Raw genomic sequence first — 16163 nt, forward strand, 5'->3', positions numbered from 1 at the left:
AGCGGAGGAGATGCCGAGACTAACAGCCTAGGCCTGCACCTTTTCCCCAATAGTTGATTCTTCACCTAACTATCGAGATTTGGCGAGGGCTTGCAATCCAATAGAGCCTTCTGTTCACGATGATCGAACAATACAACCATTGCGGCTGGAGTCTAGGCCCAGATCTACATCGTATGGCGTCAGGCTAGGAGATGCAATCTCCTTTTACGGTGCTGGAATCGAGGCTTTCCAGCAAGCAAACACCGCTTTAGCGGCTTCCAGGGGCTCCAGTTGTGGCTCACGAAGTCAATCAGACGAGCGCTGAGGCTTTGAGGCAAAGAATATGTAAGAGTGCATGTAAGAAGGGCCTGGTAATGTACCGGCGCTTGCTGGTCGAACAACGTGCTTCTCGCCAGACGCTCTGCCACACACTCGCATCTCACGATGGTGTCGCTCAGGACCTTATCTGGGCTTTGTCTCCTTCAGGTCCAGCATGTGCTGGCGATTGACCGGGTGTGCCTGCGCTGGCCTTATGCTGAGCTGCTCCCTCTGAAGCATTACCCGCAGGCAGAATCATACTGTTCCCGTCACTGTAAGTACACTGGGTAAGAGGCCGAGGTCTTCGATCTGACATAGAGTAAAGATCCTCTGCCTCCTACAACCGTCACTCAAACGGTGACGCAGCCGACTACTGCAGTTGTGACCGTCTCTAAGCCTGCTCGAACGGTAACGACCACTACTCGCATCACCACGTCCACCGTTTACACATCGACATCGACTGCGTACGTCTACACGACCACCGTGACTGCCATCGCTACCTCTGGAGCCTCGGTAAGCCATCATAATGTCGGAAGCTCGGGGTGAGCGTTACAGCTGATATCGCCTCGCAGATACGGACCGTTTACACCGGCACTGAAATTGACACGGTCTACACGCGGACAAATGTTGCCACTGAATACACTTATACTTCGACCGATTACCAGACTACCGGTACTGACACAATGTGAGTTGCGTAGATACTTATTCATCTGTTGCAAAACGACTGACATTACGTAGCACCACGATCGTTGCTACACTCCCCTCGACGACGACAACCGCGACCATTACTGCTTTCAGCACGGAACAGGAAACGGTGACGGTCTCATCCGGAACCGTTACCGCTTACACGACTGTTGACACTGGCTTGACGAGGCGACATCAGCAGAAGCATCATGACTTCCGCGAGGATCTTTTGCCGAGGCTAGCGGCATGCCGGCGGGACATGTTGAGGACCGCATGCTCAGTATGTTTTCTCTCCTTCAATGAAACGCCTATTAGGGGCCCGAACTGCTGACGCATTGCAGTGCATTGAAGTTCATCCGCCTACGCATACCGTCACGGCCACAGCCAAGTGCACTCATACATTGTACAAGACTGTCTGCGCCACCAAGACTGTGAGCGCCGTCGGTACAGTGACTACCAAAACGGCGTCTACGTTTACCATCATTACCACTTCCCGCAGCTTCACAAGGCTATTGGTCTCTAATTCTCTCTCAAGACCACCACCACCTCTATACTCAATGTCAACACAGTATTGGGCGTCGAGACAGATACCACCAGCATTGACTCCGTCTCAATACTGTCGACCGTCTTTGTTACCCAGGTTCCCACTGCTGCCACGACGACGGCATCAGTCACTTCGTTCTCAGAAGTCGATGTAGCATTCACGACAACCTTGCCTACCACGTCTACCCACACTGTCACAGTGCCTCTCGCCACCACGACCGTCTCGTCTACTTTGTCGTACTCTCGTGTTTATGGTCCGGTGGACGGATGTGCCTATGTATTGATGGAGTAAGTCATTCCAGCTACCAGGCATATTGAACGACTCAAGACTAAACCGCATAATTGAAGGAGCTTCCTCGATCAGTATTCGCAGGACATCCCCGCCGGCACTTCGCATACCGCAAGAGCCGCCATCTGCGGCGCCTTTTGCGATCGAACGCCCGGATGTAAGACGGTTGGCATGAACTGGTTCCCGTCTTGCGCTGCGAACGGCGAGTCCGTGTATTGCATTGCTTCCGCGGATGCTTGGGCTGGATCGGGTACGATGGAGTGCGGCATTGGAACGGGATACAACGGTTGCGCCATCTACCAGGATGGAACTGTTTACCAGTATGTGATTTTGGTGCCTCAATCTTGTTGTGAAGAGAGTTTCTGGAAGCATGACTGACACGAGGCACAGGAAGAGTGCTACCACCAGTACATAGGAGGCTGACAAGGCGCAAAGAAGAGACTGCCTTACGTGTAGTTGTTCCACTGAGAAGAGATGGGCCATTCTCCGACTGAAGCTGCTTCTATAAGGCAAGGCCAGTATGGTAAACGAGGAGCTATCTGAAAGCACTGGAGGAAGCGAATAATCTCGTTACGACAAAGGGGCCGCGACAAAGGGAGAAGACACCGCGACTAGAGAAGACAACGCGACTAGGGATGACGCAAGCAATCCCGGTAATTACATATGGCCACACACGCAGCAACAGAATCTGGTAAAAAAAGTATGAAGTAGGATATACACCTAGGACAAACTAGGTTAGCACCTTAGGTAAGGTATCAAGTGAGGTTAGAGGTACCTAAGGTAGTACCTTACTGTAGGTAGGTACTACTACTTACGGAGGTATAAAGTAGTCTAGGTAGGTAAGATAACATGGCAACGTCGAATGCACTCCTACGAGGTAATACATACGTGCCCAAGAGAAAGCACCCGGGAGGATCAACACCCAACACCTCAATGCATCGCCCTGCAGCTGCCAGCGCATCCGCCTCGTGAACCAGTGATACTATGGCCCTCTTGGCCAACGGGCGGCGCATGTAGACCCTAAAAGATGAGACAAACGTTGCAGCGGCTCACATGCACGAACCCCACGCGCTCTGTGAGTGAGAGCATCCACGGCCAGGTCGTGCAAGGCTCAGCCAACGCGACCGTAAACAGCAGCCTGCTGCTGCGGCCTCCTCATTTTCCCGATCTGTCTTCCGGTCTCTTGATCTCCTGCTCTCTGTCGTCCATGGAGAGGTCACGCAGTCGAAAGCGACACCGCACCGACAGACCCTCGCCTCCCGAGGATTCTCTCACGAAGGGTGCAAAGAAACGACGCACCGACGGCTCTCCGCCTCACGTTGATCATCCGCCGGAGCAGCCTAAGCCTGGGCAACCAGCTGAAGCTGACAGCCATTGGCAATATCCGCCTGAGTTTTGGGATAGGCTGTCCCAGATTCCGCTCGTCCACGGTGCTATAGAAGAGCTTGACAGGCGGAGCTGTGTACGCCCCTCATATCCTTCGCCTTCGACAGAGTCTGTGAAGGACTTTACGCCTGCCGCCGCCGCCAGAGAGCTTGCCCGATTTGCCAGACACGGCGGCCCAGATCTGTGCAATCTCCGAGGATATCCCCCCCCACCAAGCAGCGTTCAACCCGTCGATGCCATGAGCTCCCCTCCGCGGAGCCGAGCAACCAAATCGACAAATCCAACAACCCTCCCAGTAACCTCGAAGACGACCACTACCAAGAAGTCCACGACTCCTTATAACCGCGCATTCGAACAACATCTGACGGATCATGCCATCCATCCGACTTGGAGATCGCGAAAGCCTGACTTGAAAGATACGAAAGCTGCCCTTGCAGTCTCGAGACGGTCGCTCTCGCCTTCCAGGTTTTCTATCAGCATGTTTGAAACGTTTCAAGGCCACAATGATCGGGCCAAAGACGAGAACGATGTGAAGGCACATGTCATTCCAATCATCATGGGGCCTACGCAACACGACCACCCGATGGCCATGGGCACATTATTTGGGAACCTTGAACCACTTACAGACGGTACGCTGGCTCCGGCGAATCCAGATATCTATTACGGCACATACCCCGAAGAGCTTGACCGCTCAATCCGTGGCGAACTCGCCAAAATAATTATACCGTCAACCATGCAGGACAAGCCGCTGGCACCCAACTTGTTCCTAGAGATCAAGGGCCCAAATGGTAGTACTGCTGTGGCGGCACGACAAGCTCGATACGATGGAGCACTTGGAGCCCGTGCTATGCATGCGCTGCAAAATTATGGCAAGGGTGAGCTGGAGTTCGACGGCAATGCTTATGCATTCAGCTCGACCTACCATGACGGCACGCTTAAAATATACACCCACCACATTACGGCACCGTCAGCTCCAGATCTGCGACCTGAGTACCATATGACCCAGGTAAACACGTGGGCCATGACTGGCAATATAGACGATTTCTGCCGTGGAGCCACAGCATTTAGGAACGCTAGGGATTTGGCAAAGCAGCACCGCGATCGATTTATTCAGGGCGCAAACACCAGAGCGTCTCAAGCGAGGACAGCCGCTGCTAAGGCAGATATAATCGCTACTGAGGCAACTATCGCTACTCAGGCGGACACAGCCTTACTGAAGAAAGGTCAGATCTCCAGGCACCATGCCGGCAATGGTTCGCATTATCCTTGCACAGGAGACGATCCTCAAGAGCCAAGTCCAGGGGCGAGTCCAAGGGCAAGTCGAGAGCCCGGCGACGATCCGTCGATGAGTTTCAACTCAAGCTTCACATCAGGCTTCAGCGGCTCAAAGCGCTCGAGACAATCTCTTAGCCCGCCGTCCCGATCTAGCGGGAGTCGTGGGTCGAAGACTCGAACGCGGCCGAGCGCAAACCGACGAACAGCACAATGATGTGGAGAGAAGGCGGTGGAGTGACAGTTTGTAATACTAGACCGTTGCCTCTAATCGCATAATCTTCCGCAGTTCGCCAATCGATATATAGTCTCCGGTAGGCGTATTTGCAGCTCGGGAGGGCATTGCCGTCGTCCTTCACAGCAGCACGTCGTTCATGTCCATGCTGCGTCTCCTACGGCAGCATGAAGCCCAACGCGCAGCGAACTTTGCCAAGCCTCGTTATAAACAATATACTGACGCTCGGTATTATGATACAAGCACTCTACCATACGGACATGAGCCGGACCGACCTGTATTTGTGAGATGATTACATGTATGGGGTATACAATGCACTTCCATATAATGTAACCCTCCATCTTCGATAGCGCCCTTGTAGGGAACGCATTTAGTGGTGAGGTTCTCCACCAAACTGCATGTCATTGGAATCATTCACAGTTGATACCCGAGCTTCATGATTCCGCAGAGAAACAGATAATTGACATGAAATGCAAAAAGAAAAAACATACAACAGCCGGTGTTCGCCAGTGGTCACCCACCTGACTACTAATCTGCCGGTTAGTGGCTTGTCTATGGGGGAGCAGACGGGACCCCGAATTTTCCACTACCTATGGTCGTATGTGCTTGGTGATGGCGTCAACTGACTCAATAGTCGAGGATTGAGGTGAGAGGAACTGGGTATTAACATGAATAAGCTTGAGACATGGGGTGCTTTAACATAGCAGGCTGTGGAGGAATAACCTCAGATACTTCACACTACATTTAACGCTTTTAATAAGGAGTGGGCTATAAATATCCTAGTAACTCTATATATGCTTTTGTAACTACTACTACTTATTACTTATTCACGCCCGACATTATGATACAAGCACTCTACTACCTATTTATTAAACATGCACTCTGCGAACTTCATATAACCCCTTGTGTCCTTTCCCCTCATCCGCAAATGCCATAATCTTAGCACACTCATGACCACTACCAAGGTACATCGCTCCCCTAGAGCACCTGATTCGAGGCCGTTCAATAACTGTAGCGTACAAATTGGCTGCGCGTTCAAGGGGTCGAGTGCAATTGCGAGGAGAACAGACTCCCATGACAGGGTTGCAATCACCTCTCCTTCGGGTGACGCCTTTCGTGACGAACTGGGGTGTCTCACCAGTTCCCATGAGTCGTCTCTGGCGAGCCTTCTCCATTCGAAATGTCGTCTATGCAATGCCCGTCCGACCTCAACAGAGAATCGGAAGACGGTACCTTTCTCTGCAATTGTCTTCCCAATCATCACCTCTGTCACAGTCGGCTGTTGCGACGCCTGCGTTTTCTCGTTCTTCGGGAGCGGAGGAAGTAAGATGTGGCTCCTATTGCTGAAAGGGTTGACTCTTTGTTCGAAGACAGTGATATCTCCAGCTGCGGCAAGGACGGCATCATTGCTGCTCACGCCGTTATGCAGAATAAAGCCTGCTCTAGCCCCTAGCGGCTTTGTGCAGGACCAGCCGAAGGGGTGGAATTCCGCCAGGTATATGGCCTCGTTCGAGACAGAGTCGCATATTGTGAAAGATCGTGGCCAACAAGCCTTGATGGTCATTGTCGATGGGAAACGGCGGTAGTACAACGATGAGGACGACGTAGATGTCTGCGATGGTGGTGGTCGATAGTCCATCTCTTGGTAGGGAGGCGGTAGACTGGGCTCATATTCCAGATTCTCTCGAGTGTCGACAACATCGAATATCTCAGTCATTGTGATGTGTTGCCTTTTTCGGTATAGCAGCAGGCGTTGTTGATGTCAAAAAGATGTGAGATTGCGAGAGATTGCGAGAGATTGGAGCGTGCCAGCGAGCATTTATCGGTCTGAGATGGGTTGAATGGACGGCCAAGAAGAGCAGATAGACAAAGCAGAAGATGAAGTTGAGACATTATTCTGCTGCTGTTAGTCCATGACCACTGGGCGGGAAAAATGGCCGACTGCAGTCACATGGTTCAGTATCAAGATCACCAAATGGTCTGTGTGGTGTGGGCGATTAAGACTCTCTCCAGTTTCTAAGCGACGGCGGCATCTCCTTTCCGAGACTTTCCTTTTATCTCTCGTTTGGCAAACATGTCCGGAGAAGAAAGAGCACATCTACGGTGAAGATACTCCGTACGTGTCCGAGAAGGTTACACGGGGAGGATTTGCTGGGATTGAGGAAGGTCTTGCGTGTACAAACGTAAGGTCGCTGCAGGAATCTCAACATCACGACCGTCGCTTTTTCGTTTTATATTTGACAATCGCAGGGATTCTAAGGTCGGTGCTTCAGTCGCAATGTCCCGGCTGCGCACAGGATTATCTGGCACTTGATGAACATGGCTCCAGCGCTATGAAAGTGTTTGCATACGAGGACCTTGGTAGCGTAAGGTATGTAGTCATCATGATCTATCGATGTCTGAGCACTTGTAGGGCCTAACAGTCACTATAGGTACTGTACGTCTCAGAAGCACTCCCCAAGTTAAAAAGAAAAGGCAAAAGAAAAAAAAAAAGGTATCAGAACAGACAATAGGCGCTGGTCTGACTACCGTTCACGCGCGTTGAGCGCTGTCTCAACTATCACAGGGTATTTCCACCCAGGGACTAAACAAACAAAGACAAACAGCACCCAAACGTAGCCAGCAGGTCGCGTCAGCTTTCTATCAAGCCTCACGAATTCTCCCACAGACCTGTTTCGGACAGTCTCCAGCAAACAAACCCCATAGTTGCAGAGAAAGAATCGCATCTCCAAAGCGGTATGTTTCCTTCGACGTCTTGCGCTCGTGACGCGAAGAAAAGGTGGCATCAAAACCTCGCAACTTCTGCTGTGAAGATGGTGCCAAAAATTGCCCCAAAAGCTTCGAAGGGAGTATGCCTCAATGGCACTACCAAACAACGGCGGCCATTCCTCAGGCCCGTCCCATCCAAGCAGCGATACGAACATGATTGCCAGTATATCATGAGCTCCAGAGAGAACTGTGTAAGAAGTCCAAATCCAATTGACGGACACGACTCCGCGAATGCATAAGCCTCGAGTCGCCAATAGAGGTATGACGCCTTGATTGGGAAGCGCAAAGTCATGGCTGGTCACATGTAGCCTTCTTAAAGCTCGTGCGGTCAATGCGGCCGAAAGCTGATGGAACAGCCACATCGCTGTGGCGTGGCACGTCCGGCGTATAGCAAACATTATCCGTACGTCTTTGATGCTCCCATCCGTGCTGCTGTCGATCACGTTCAGCCGCCGAATGTTGCTCCATAACCGAAAGGCTACTCTCAGGCGCCGTGCCGAAAACATAGGGCCTGGCTGCATTTGCACAAAAGTCTTGTCGATATATAGGACAGATGCTGTATGAATTGTGCCGTATATGATGAATGGCGCCAGAATACTGGAGTGAGGAGAGCGACTCATGTCGCATATTGGGGATATAAGTATCATCATCCTCAAAACATGCAAAGCACTTAGAAGCCGCCTCCGTAGAGAAGGTGGTTGTTGAACTGCAATAAAGAAGAAGAAAGTGCCAGTATGAAACCAGCAGAATAAACAGAGAGAAGGAAGCGAGTCCATATCGCTTGGGGCTTTTCGAGAATCGAAGGGCTGGCCGTTTATCCAGCTTGCCTGTTGGTCAACTTCATTAAACGTCGCTCTTATATGTTCCCTCCAACAGCCATCGAAAACTTGATCATTTGAACAGTTGGCTCTGCGTGACGTGCTATTGTCAAGTCTCCGCGACGGCGGCCTGTATCGTCGGCCACATGTCCCAACAATCTCAACCCTGTCGGCAACCCACAAGACTGTAGCAATCCGTCGGTCAGCGCCTTGAATAGGCGGAAGTTCCATGCCCGTCATTATGACTGCCATGAAAGGGGGTTTCACGCTTGAAACACGACGCTCAGAGCCATATGTTATACTGTCGAGGCTGCCTTGACATGGTGGCGCCTGCAGGAGGCTCATCTTGCCGTACAAACAATGACAAACAATAACATTCACCACCCCAAGGATCTGCCTTCGTCGGTGACGGCGAGCTGCATACACCAAGCTGCGACGGCCATCTGAGATATATGCTCACAAAGGACTGGAATGAATGTTGGAGAAGCAAAAGACATAAATAGCAGAGGGGTTTCTTCTGCATTGCACTACTCAATGCTAGCATACTCTTCATCCCACTGGCCCTCATCCAATCTTCGTTGAACCTATTCGCATCATCACCACGCTCTTCTCCCACCACCGAAATGCCTATCACTCTTATTGGCGACCTCGCTGCCCTCCTTGGGCTAGGCGGCGCAATTGGAGGTTCCGTCGGCCACTGGTGCTCCAAACCCCCGGGCAACCATGGTTGTGTTCACTCTCATGAGGTTCACATGATTCAGCCGGTTGCGAAGCCTTGCAGCATACCGCAAAACAACCTCTTGAGTTGCCTCACTATGGTTGACGCGCGAGTATTCTTCATACGATGAGGACCCGAGAACAATCTCAGCCATGATGTTGGAGTAAGGAAGGCTATCGGAGCGCGGTCTAACGCCATGTCCGAATGCGATCAAGAAGATAAAAATGGGCTTTGTCACCTGAGCATCCAGGCCGGGTTGAACGTCTTTTTGGAGGGTTCTGTCTCCGTAAATGATCTTTTGGCGCATCTCCCGGAGGAGGTCTTTGCCCTTCTGAACCAGTTCGGCGCTGACGGAGAGCGCGGCCAGCGAAGTGGGAGCATGGAAGAGCGTCGTGTTGGCGGCTGTAATTGTGAGGATGTACCTGGTTGATTCTTCCAGCAGTTTGCGTATGCGCTGTCGTGACTCTGCTGCGTCCAGCTGTTGGCACAGCAAGACCAGAGGCTGTTCTAGACAATCCTTGAGTGCAGCCTTGTGCTGCTCGTACGTTTCCAGAGCGATTTCGATGGCCCAGTCGAGTGAGAGAGCCTTTGACGGTGGTCAATACATGCTCGACAGCCGTTTCTTCACAATGTCAACAGTTACAGAGATCAGTAACCTCTAAGTTCTCGTTAACATCAAGTACCATTTGTTCCAGCTCGCCAATCTTGTCGGTGATGGGTGGCGACGGGAGTGCGGGCTGCTGTATTGGTAGAAGAGCTTGTAGTAGTCGTGGTGGTGGTTCTGACTTCGTTGTTGCCTCCAAGATATAATCATATTCAACACGAGACTCTTAGAGTCGGCTGAGCTGATGAGGGTAATGTTTCATAGACACTACTGGTCGAGAAGCTCGAGCAATGAGAATAGATAGCATTAGAGTTGATAAGTCAGAAGAAGAAGAAGATTCGCTGTCCATCGCCCAAATACTACCATGCCAACTCCAACTATAACGAACGCGTTCTCTTTAAAACGCCACGCCAAATACGCCACATTGTCCCATGCCATACGTATTCCCATCAGACTGTGGGCTGACAGACATAAACGGATGTCCCCTCCGGCACGCATTCGTAGTGCATCCCTCAACCGGAGCAGTACGGCTCGTGAAGTATCCCTCGCAGATGGAGCCGCCGGCAGACATCTTCCAGTAGACGCAGTCTGCGTTCCGTACGCAGTTCTGGCAACAAATGCCGGGATCGTTGTTGCCATCCCCACGGAAGCCCAGGATGACATTGGGGCTGGACGGAGGGCCTGGAAGGAGATACTTGTTGACGTTGGCTGGGTTGCATGGGTCCTCCGTGGCAGTGACGGTGTGTGTCGTGGTGACGGTTGCGGATTCGACAACCGTTGCCGTGGTGGCTTCGGTTGCAGTGGTGATCTGCTCAACCGTGCTGGTTGACATGGCTGTTGTGATAATGGTAGAGGTAGTTGTTGAAGTCACTGTCGATTTGGGAGGCGGTGCTCCGTTGATGTGAGTAATGGATGTCTTGGTGATGGTGACGGTCTCGCAGTTCCTTCGATCGGTGACGGTCTTGGTGACGTATCGGGGACGGTCCTCGTCGACTCTGGTGACGACCTTTGTGGTGCGGGGACCACAGCTCTTGGTGGAGGTCAGGAAGCATGCTATAGATTCATAACATTAGCCAGAGTGTTCGTGGCGATGTCATCATGAACGAGCATCAAGGTCACATACAGCAATCGCGAGGAATCCTGTAGTCGTTGTGCTTGTCTGAGCGCTTGCTGGGTGCCAGAGTAGGTGCCAGAGTGGGTGCCGGAGTGCAGACTTCAGGCGCCCAGCTAACGGTCCTGGTGACATCTTGGGTGCTGCGCGATGCTATGTCAGCTTCTGGGACTTGATGAGTATGCAAGTGCAGGTCATACGTTGTGATTGTGGTAGTGTCAGTTTCGGTCTCGACTGGAGTCGTAGTTGTGGTGGCAGTTGTGAAGTCGCTCGCCACTGATGTCGTGGTTGAGACTGCCGTCGCGCTGGCCCAGGCTGTCGTTGTCTCTTGCTGAGTGCTTGATGCCACTTCATATTAGCTGCAGTGTCCTGATGGCGAAGATTGACCGGGCCAACTTACACAGGGTCAGCCCGGGTGATGACCTTGGTTGATGTCTTGGTGCTCGGCGCAGGCTTCACGGTTTTGGTGTGGGTGAAGGTTGGGTGATGAGTGACGACGACGGTCTTGGTGATGATTTTCTCAGGAGCCTCGCACGTCGAGAGGCGAATATGGTGGGAGTCTATGCATAGATGCGCGTTAGATTAGAATCCGACTTGACCTCTTCCCGTCGAGTTATGACATACAAATGATGGCTGAACACTCGCGGGCAGTCCAAGGGGAGACGAATCGACATGACGGGGCAGCAGGGCGACAAGCGGGATCGCGAGCATCAACAGCCTGGAGTGCTGATAGCACGACGGAGAGAGCGAGCAACTTCATCATGAAACAAACAAAACGGTACGGTAGACACTGAGTCGGAACACACGGCAAACTACAATTGCTAGGAGGAGGGCCGCTTCTTGTTATTTATTCCATTCAGCGTGCAGTTGGACATTGTCTTCCACGATGTTCACCATGCAAACCAATAATAGTTGGTAGCTCATCTCCAAAGCTAGTATTCTGACTATTGCCTCCGATCTTACACGATCTAACAGCCCTCGATAGTTGGAATCCCGAGTCCGTCCAGGCCCTAGAATCGTGAGCTGGCCCTGCAGCAGGCTGAGACTATTCGCACCTAGACTTGCCACCAGCCGCTCTTCAGGCTTAGCGTCCGGCAACTTTGCCCCTGTGCCGAAGGCGATTGGGACAGATTTTGCGGTGAAATGGCGAGATGAGCGGATCGTCAAGGCTGTTCTCTGCATTAGCTGGCGCATGGACTTGGCCCCCCCCCTGTTGTTGTGATGGATACTGACTGACCGAGTTTCCGGAGAACAGCGGAGTTCTAGCCTCATGCGTCGCCATCAGCTGAAAGCTGAACATGGCCCCAGTCGCGAAGAAAAGAAAAGAATGCATGGTCTACAGTGATTTTTCGGAGCCTAACAGCCGGACTAACAGATCCGGTTCAGGTACCACCAATAGTCAATGTAGGATCGATTCATAAGGTGCCTAGGTATGTTCTGACAACAGCCGGCAGGATGTTGCTTCTTTTCTTCGGAGGCTTTTTGGGCTCTCTTCGGTCATACGAGCTTGCAAAGTACATATAGTCCGATCAATCATCTCGAAGAATGAACTAACTAAATGCCTTCCATTTCGGTGGCCTCAGTAGCCTGGGGCAATTCCTGGCCAAGACCAACGAGTACGTGAGAACTTATGCGATAGAGCCTCCCATACCAAGTAAGCCTCAGGTAGTATAACTCAAAGCGATGGAGAGAGAAGCAAGGTTCACTTGCCGGGGGCCCAAATGGTGTCTTGCCAGTCGAACATCCCAAAATTCATGACACAACTCATGAACGTTTGGCGGGCAATAAGCCAAGGGGATTTCCTGGAGTATTCATGGGATAAGGTAGCTAAACATACCTTCCTCATCACCCCATCTCAAATTGAGCGGACAAAGGACATGCTTTTGTTGGTGAAAGGGCCAATCAGTTGGGCACTTTGACGCTACAGACGAATCAAGAATCACTCAAACTCATTCACGACTCGGGTATCAAACCTTTGAACTTTTTAAAAAAAAAGCGACAATAGTCAATTCATCGTTATATGAAGCCCAGCTTCTAGGATTCTAAAGATTGGCCTCAGTAGCTGCGAGTCGCCGAAGACTCTCGACTGATGAAGTGAGCATCATCGCGAGTAGTAGCCATGCGGACTCAAATCATCCGCCGGTACTCTATAAGTCACGTCGTACGTCCAAGCCGTCAACCATATTGGTCAGCCACATTGCACTTAACAATGCGGATTGGCGTCCATAGCTGATAACAAAAGTGAAAGAATTGAAAGAAGAAGAAAGGAAGAGGGGGCACTGGGTGATTAACCAATCAGTCCACAGCGGCCGTATCCCTCCTGGCAGCCGTCCAAGCAGTGGCCGTCAGTCGCTCCGCACCATCCAGCCCTGGAGCAGCAGTTCTCGTACTTCTGGTTCATGCACGAGGCATCGCCAAACGCGGGACCGCAACGACCGTCCCTGGTAGGTTTGAGGACGGTGGTCGAGTTGTTGCCGCCGGGATAAGTGCCATTCACGCCCAGAGAACCATTGCCCGCATGTGGATGAGACGCAGGGCCAGCTTCATGCTTGGGCTCGGAGAAAAAGAGCCTCTCGAAGAAGCTCCTGGGCTTGACGGGCGCGCGCGGCGCCTCCTCGTAGAAAGAGTAGTTGGCGGATACTACGTCCTGGTCCATCTCGGCTGCCCGCTTGAAGAAGCCGGCATCCTGGCTTCGATACCAGTACTCATATGGATCGCCAAGACACTCACCAAGAGTCACGGGCGTGAAGCCTGCCTCATAGATCTGGCTTATGGTGTACGAGACCAGAGTCGACACCGTATGAGCCACTGTGTCGTGCTCAATGTGCAAGAACGAGTCTGTCTCTGGGTCGGCATCATCAAAGGTATTCCGGACAATCTCTTTGGAATCCTCAATGGCCTCGTCTTCATCGTGCAGGTAGCCCTCCGTATCGAGGTCAAAGTATGTGACGTGGTAGCCCAGCTCGCCGAGCCACTCGTTCGCATCCTCGTTGCTGGCGGAGTAGGGAGGGCGCATGTAGGTCGGGAAGACGCCAATGATGTCGGCAATGGCAATCTCGTTGTAGATCATCTGTTGGCGAAGGCGTGCTTTGGTGAGGGTAGGCAGACGCTGGTGAGACCAGGTATGGCTACCAATCTGATGGCCCTCGTCCTTCATACGACGGATGAGACGAGGCCAGTCTTTGGTTTCGTCGTTGATGGCCCCCTTTCCAAGGTTGCGGCCAGTAACAAAGAATGTAGCTTTGACGCCACGTTCCTACATCGAAGCGGTCAGTACTTTTTGTTCGTTCCGTTCATTGCGGTCTGGTAATAGTAAACACTTACATCAAGGAGATCCAACAGCTCCTCAGTGTACTCCCACGGGCCATCGTCAAATGTCAGGGCTACAGTCCCGGGAACTTTACAGTGGTAGATGGCCTTTCCGTATGGCACATCGCCAAATTGAGGACGGGGCCACTCCTCTGTGTCCTTCCCGTCAGGCCGCGCGTTGGCATCGCAGGCCGGACCATATTCGTACTGGCAGGCAGGGGCAGAACAGTACAGGTATCCGGATCCGCACCATCTGGTTCGAAAATCAGCATTAGAGTACGACATCGTCAAACCGTGTTGGTGGCTTCACATACCCCTCAGCGGAACAACATTCGTCGCTCCAGCACTTGGCACCAAATGTGGCACCGCAACGGCCATCTTCCGTGACGGGGAAGTCATCAACGACAAAGGGCGTTGTACCGTTTGCGAGTGGAGATGCGTCTCTCCTTGAAAAGGCGGCAGATCCGCTCACGATGCTTCTTGCGGCTGGGTGTCGAGGGACATAGGCTGCTGCAAAGGCGCCTATGGACCAGAACGTCGCCAGGGAAAGCCTGGCGACATTGATGTAGCCACACATGTTGTTACTTGGAAGGGCGGGAAGGTCAGGGGCAGCGGTTCTAGGCAAAGACGAGAAGAGAGTGGGAGAGGCGCGTTGGATGGGCTACGTGGTTTATATATCCAAACTACCAGGGAGAGCCGTGTGGCTGCAGATCCAAACCGGATGAAAGCGCTGTTTATGTGTCGTTTAGAGGGACTTTAGGTAAAATATTGGAGCATAAACCTTGGATTGTAACAGGGCTCATTCATTAGAGAGCAACATCGACGAGCCGACGTCCAAGACAAGCCAACCGATGACCATGAGAGTAAGCCAAGTCTCAATATCTTCTGAGTGGCTGATGGAGTTTATTACGAGGCGGAAGAGGGCGCTCCCATCCACACCTGCTCCCACTCGCCGTGTAATATGCTTGAATGGTTGGGGGAGGACGCAGTGTCGATTGAGAGTGCCGAGATACCCGTTGTGTGCTCTAAGGCATATGGAGCTTAACCCTTATGCTAACATGTATGCTTGTGCCCATAGAGGCAAGCATCGGCAATATGGCTCAACAACGATGGGCAGTATCATCACAGATGGCCTACAGTTGAAGCACATGGGCTCTAGTTGAAAGCCACACTGCCTCAGGGGCTTGACCGGAAGAGAGAATATCTACCAACTCGGTAAATGGAACTGCTGTCTGGCACTGAGGTGTAAGCGGTCACCCTCGTTCCGACGCCAGGGTATGTTATCAATGCCTCCACGCCCACATTTTATGCTTAAAGCGACTCGTTATTCAGAGCAGCCGGGATCAGCATGTAAAATTACTCATCTGCAGAGGTTTGGTAGCACAAGCCATTCAGCTGAGCGTCTGATTATGTGAGCCGGCTTCTCGGCGTATCTGTGACGGCCACATTTCGAGGCGGTATGCAGAGCATGAGGCCGCCACCATCATCGCGAAGGAGCCAGAGTAAAATTGCGGGCAATGCCCATATGACACAAATCTCGTTGGAGTACGAGACGCCACCCGAAGCCACTACCTTGGGTGGTGGCAGACACAACACTGAGAGGACCATCGGCAGAAATCCTGATACTTGTGGGATAATTCGATGGCTGAACACCGTGGGATGTATATAAATCCGAACGGACGAGCAGGGATCGGGTGGATGGCCGCTCGGTGACAAGTAGCAGTTCTGCTCGCTGGCTGAAAATCAAGCCAGGGGCTGAGGATTGGTCAGTCAACACGTCGGGTGATTGCGTCTGCCTATATTCATTTCAGAGGGTAGTACAACAGGCTAGCCAGCTGCTTCATCTGTGTTACGCCTCGTAGATATGAGGGTGTAAGGTGTAGTAATATTTGGGAATAAAGACTCAAGAGAATCGTGATTGTTAAACACACGGCGAAGAATATTCACAGCCTTGGGATGATTACTTTGTCGTACTGCTTCGACACCCAACTCCCTGGACGCGGAATCATTCAAACAAACCGTGGCCTTGGACATGGACTGACTGAGGCCATCTTCACTCTCAAAGGTCACGGGAAATCCGCTCGCTTCTCGAGCTCCGAGGATGGCTGTCGGATCTTCGTAGGGCTTC

The 16163-nt window shown here is 52.0% G+C and overlaps 6 protein-coding genes across 6 annotated transcripts; 2 read left to right on the top strand and 4 right to left on the bottom strand.

The window, feature by feature from the left end:
* Positions 1 to 423: 423 nt before the first annotated feature.
* Positions 424 to 2228, top strand: CCMA1212_007031 (uncharacterized protein; the record flags this gene model as incomplete). The annotated part of the gene is made up of 8 exons (XM_073704213.1): positions 424 to 571; positions 623 to 810; positions 870 to 982; positions 1036 to 1261; positions 1323 to 1412; positions 1517 to 1812; positions 1873 to 2133; positions 2204 to 2228. The coding sequence occupies 8 exons, from the start codon at positions 424 to 426 to the stop codon at positions 2226 to 2228; spliced, it is 1347 nt and encodes a 448-aa protein (XP_073557390.1).
* Positions 2229 to 2840: 612 nt separating this feature from the next.
* On the top strand, positions 2841 to 4688 carry CCMA1212_007032 (uncharacterized protein; the record flags this gene model as incomplete). Its single annotated transcript, XM_073704214.1, has 1 exon — positions 2841 to 4688. One exon carries the CDS (start codon positions 2841 to 2843, stop codon positions 4686 to 4688), a length of 1848 nt encoding a protein of 615 aa, XP_073557391.1.
* An 880-nt stretch (positions 4689 to 5568) lies between these two features.
* On the bottom strand, positions 5569 to 6423 carry CCMA1212_007033 (uncharacterized protein; the record flags this gene model as incomplete). Its single annotated transcript, XM_073704215.1, has 1 exon — positions 5569 to 6423. The coding sequence occupies one exon, from the start codon at positions 6421 to 6423 to the stop codon at positions 5569 to 5571; it is 855 nt and encodes a 284-aa protein (XP_073557392.1).
* An 808-nt stretch (positions 6424 to 7231) lies between these two features.
* On the bottom strand, positions 7232 to 7837 carry CCMA1212_007034 (uncharacterized protein; the record flags this gene model as incomplete). Its single annotated transcript, XM_073704216.1, has 1 exon — positions 7232 to 7837. One exon carries the CDS (start codon positions 7835 to 7837, stop codon positions 7232 to 7234), a length of 606 nt encoding a protein of 201 aa, XP_073557393.1.
* Positions 7838 to 10012: 2175 nt separating this feature from the next.
* On the bottom strand, positions 10013 to 11486 carry CCMA1212_007035 (uncharacterized protein; the record flags this gene model as incomplete). The annotated part of the gene is made up of 4 exons (XM_073704217.1): positions 10013 to 10668; positions 10739 to 11064; positions 11127 to 11286; positions 11351 to 11486. 4 exons carry the CDS (start codon positions 11484 to 11486, stop codon positions 10013 to 10015), a joined length of 1278 nt encoding a protein of 425 aa, XP_073557394.1.
* Positions 11487 to 13013: 1527 nt separating this feature from the next.
* On the bottom strand, positions 13014 to 14612 carry CCMA1212_007036 (Chitin deacetylase; the record flags this gene model as incomplete). The annotated part of the gene is made up of 3 exons (XM_073704218.1): positions 13014 to 13982; positions 14051 to 14288; positions 14350 to 14612. 3 exons carry the CDS (start codon positions 14610 to 14612, stop codon positions 13014 to 13016), a joined length of 1470 nt encoding a protein of 489 aa, XP_073557395.1.
* Between the last annotated feature and the right edge of the window lie 1551 nt (positions 14613 to 16163).

Source organism: Trichoderma ghanense (genome assembly GCF_004382785.1).
Source record: "Trichoderma ghanense strain CCMA-1212 chromosome Unknown scaffold_8, whole genome shotgun sequence".
In the NCBI taxonomy this organism is placed as follows: Eukaryota; Fungi; Ascomycota; class Sordariomycetes; order Hypocreales; family Hypocreaceae; genus Trichoderma; species Trichoderma ghanense.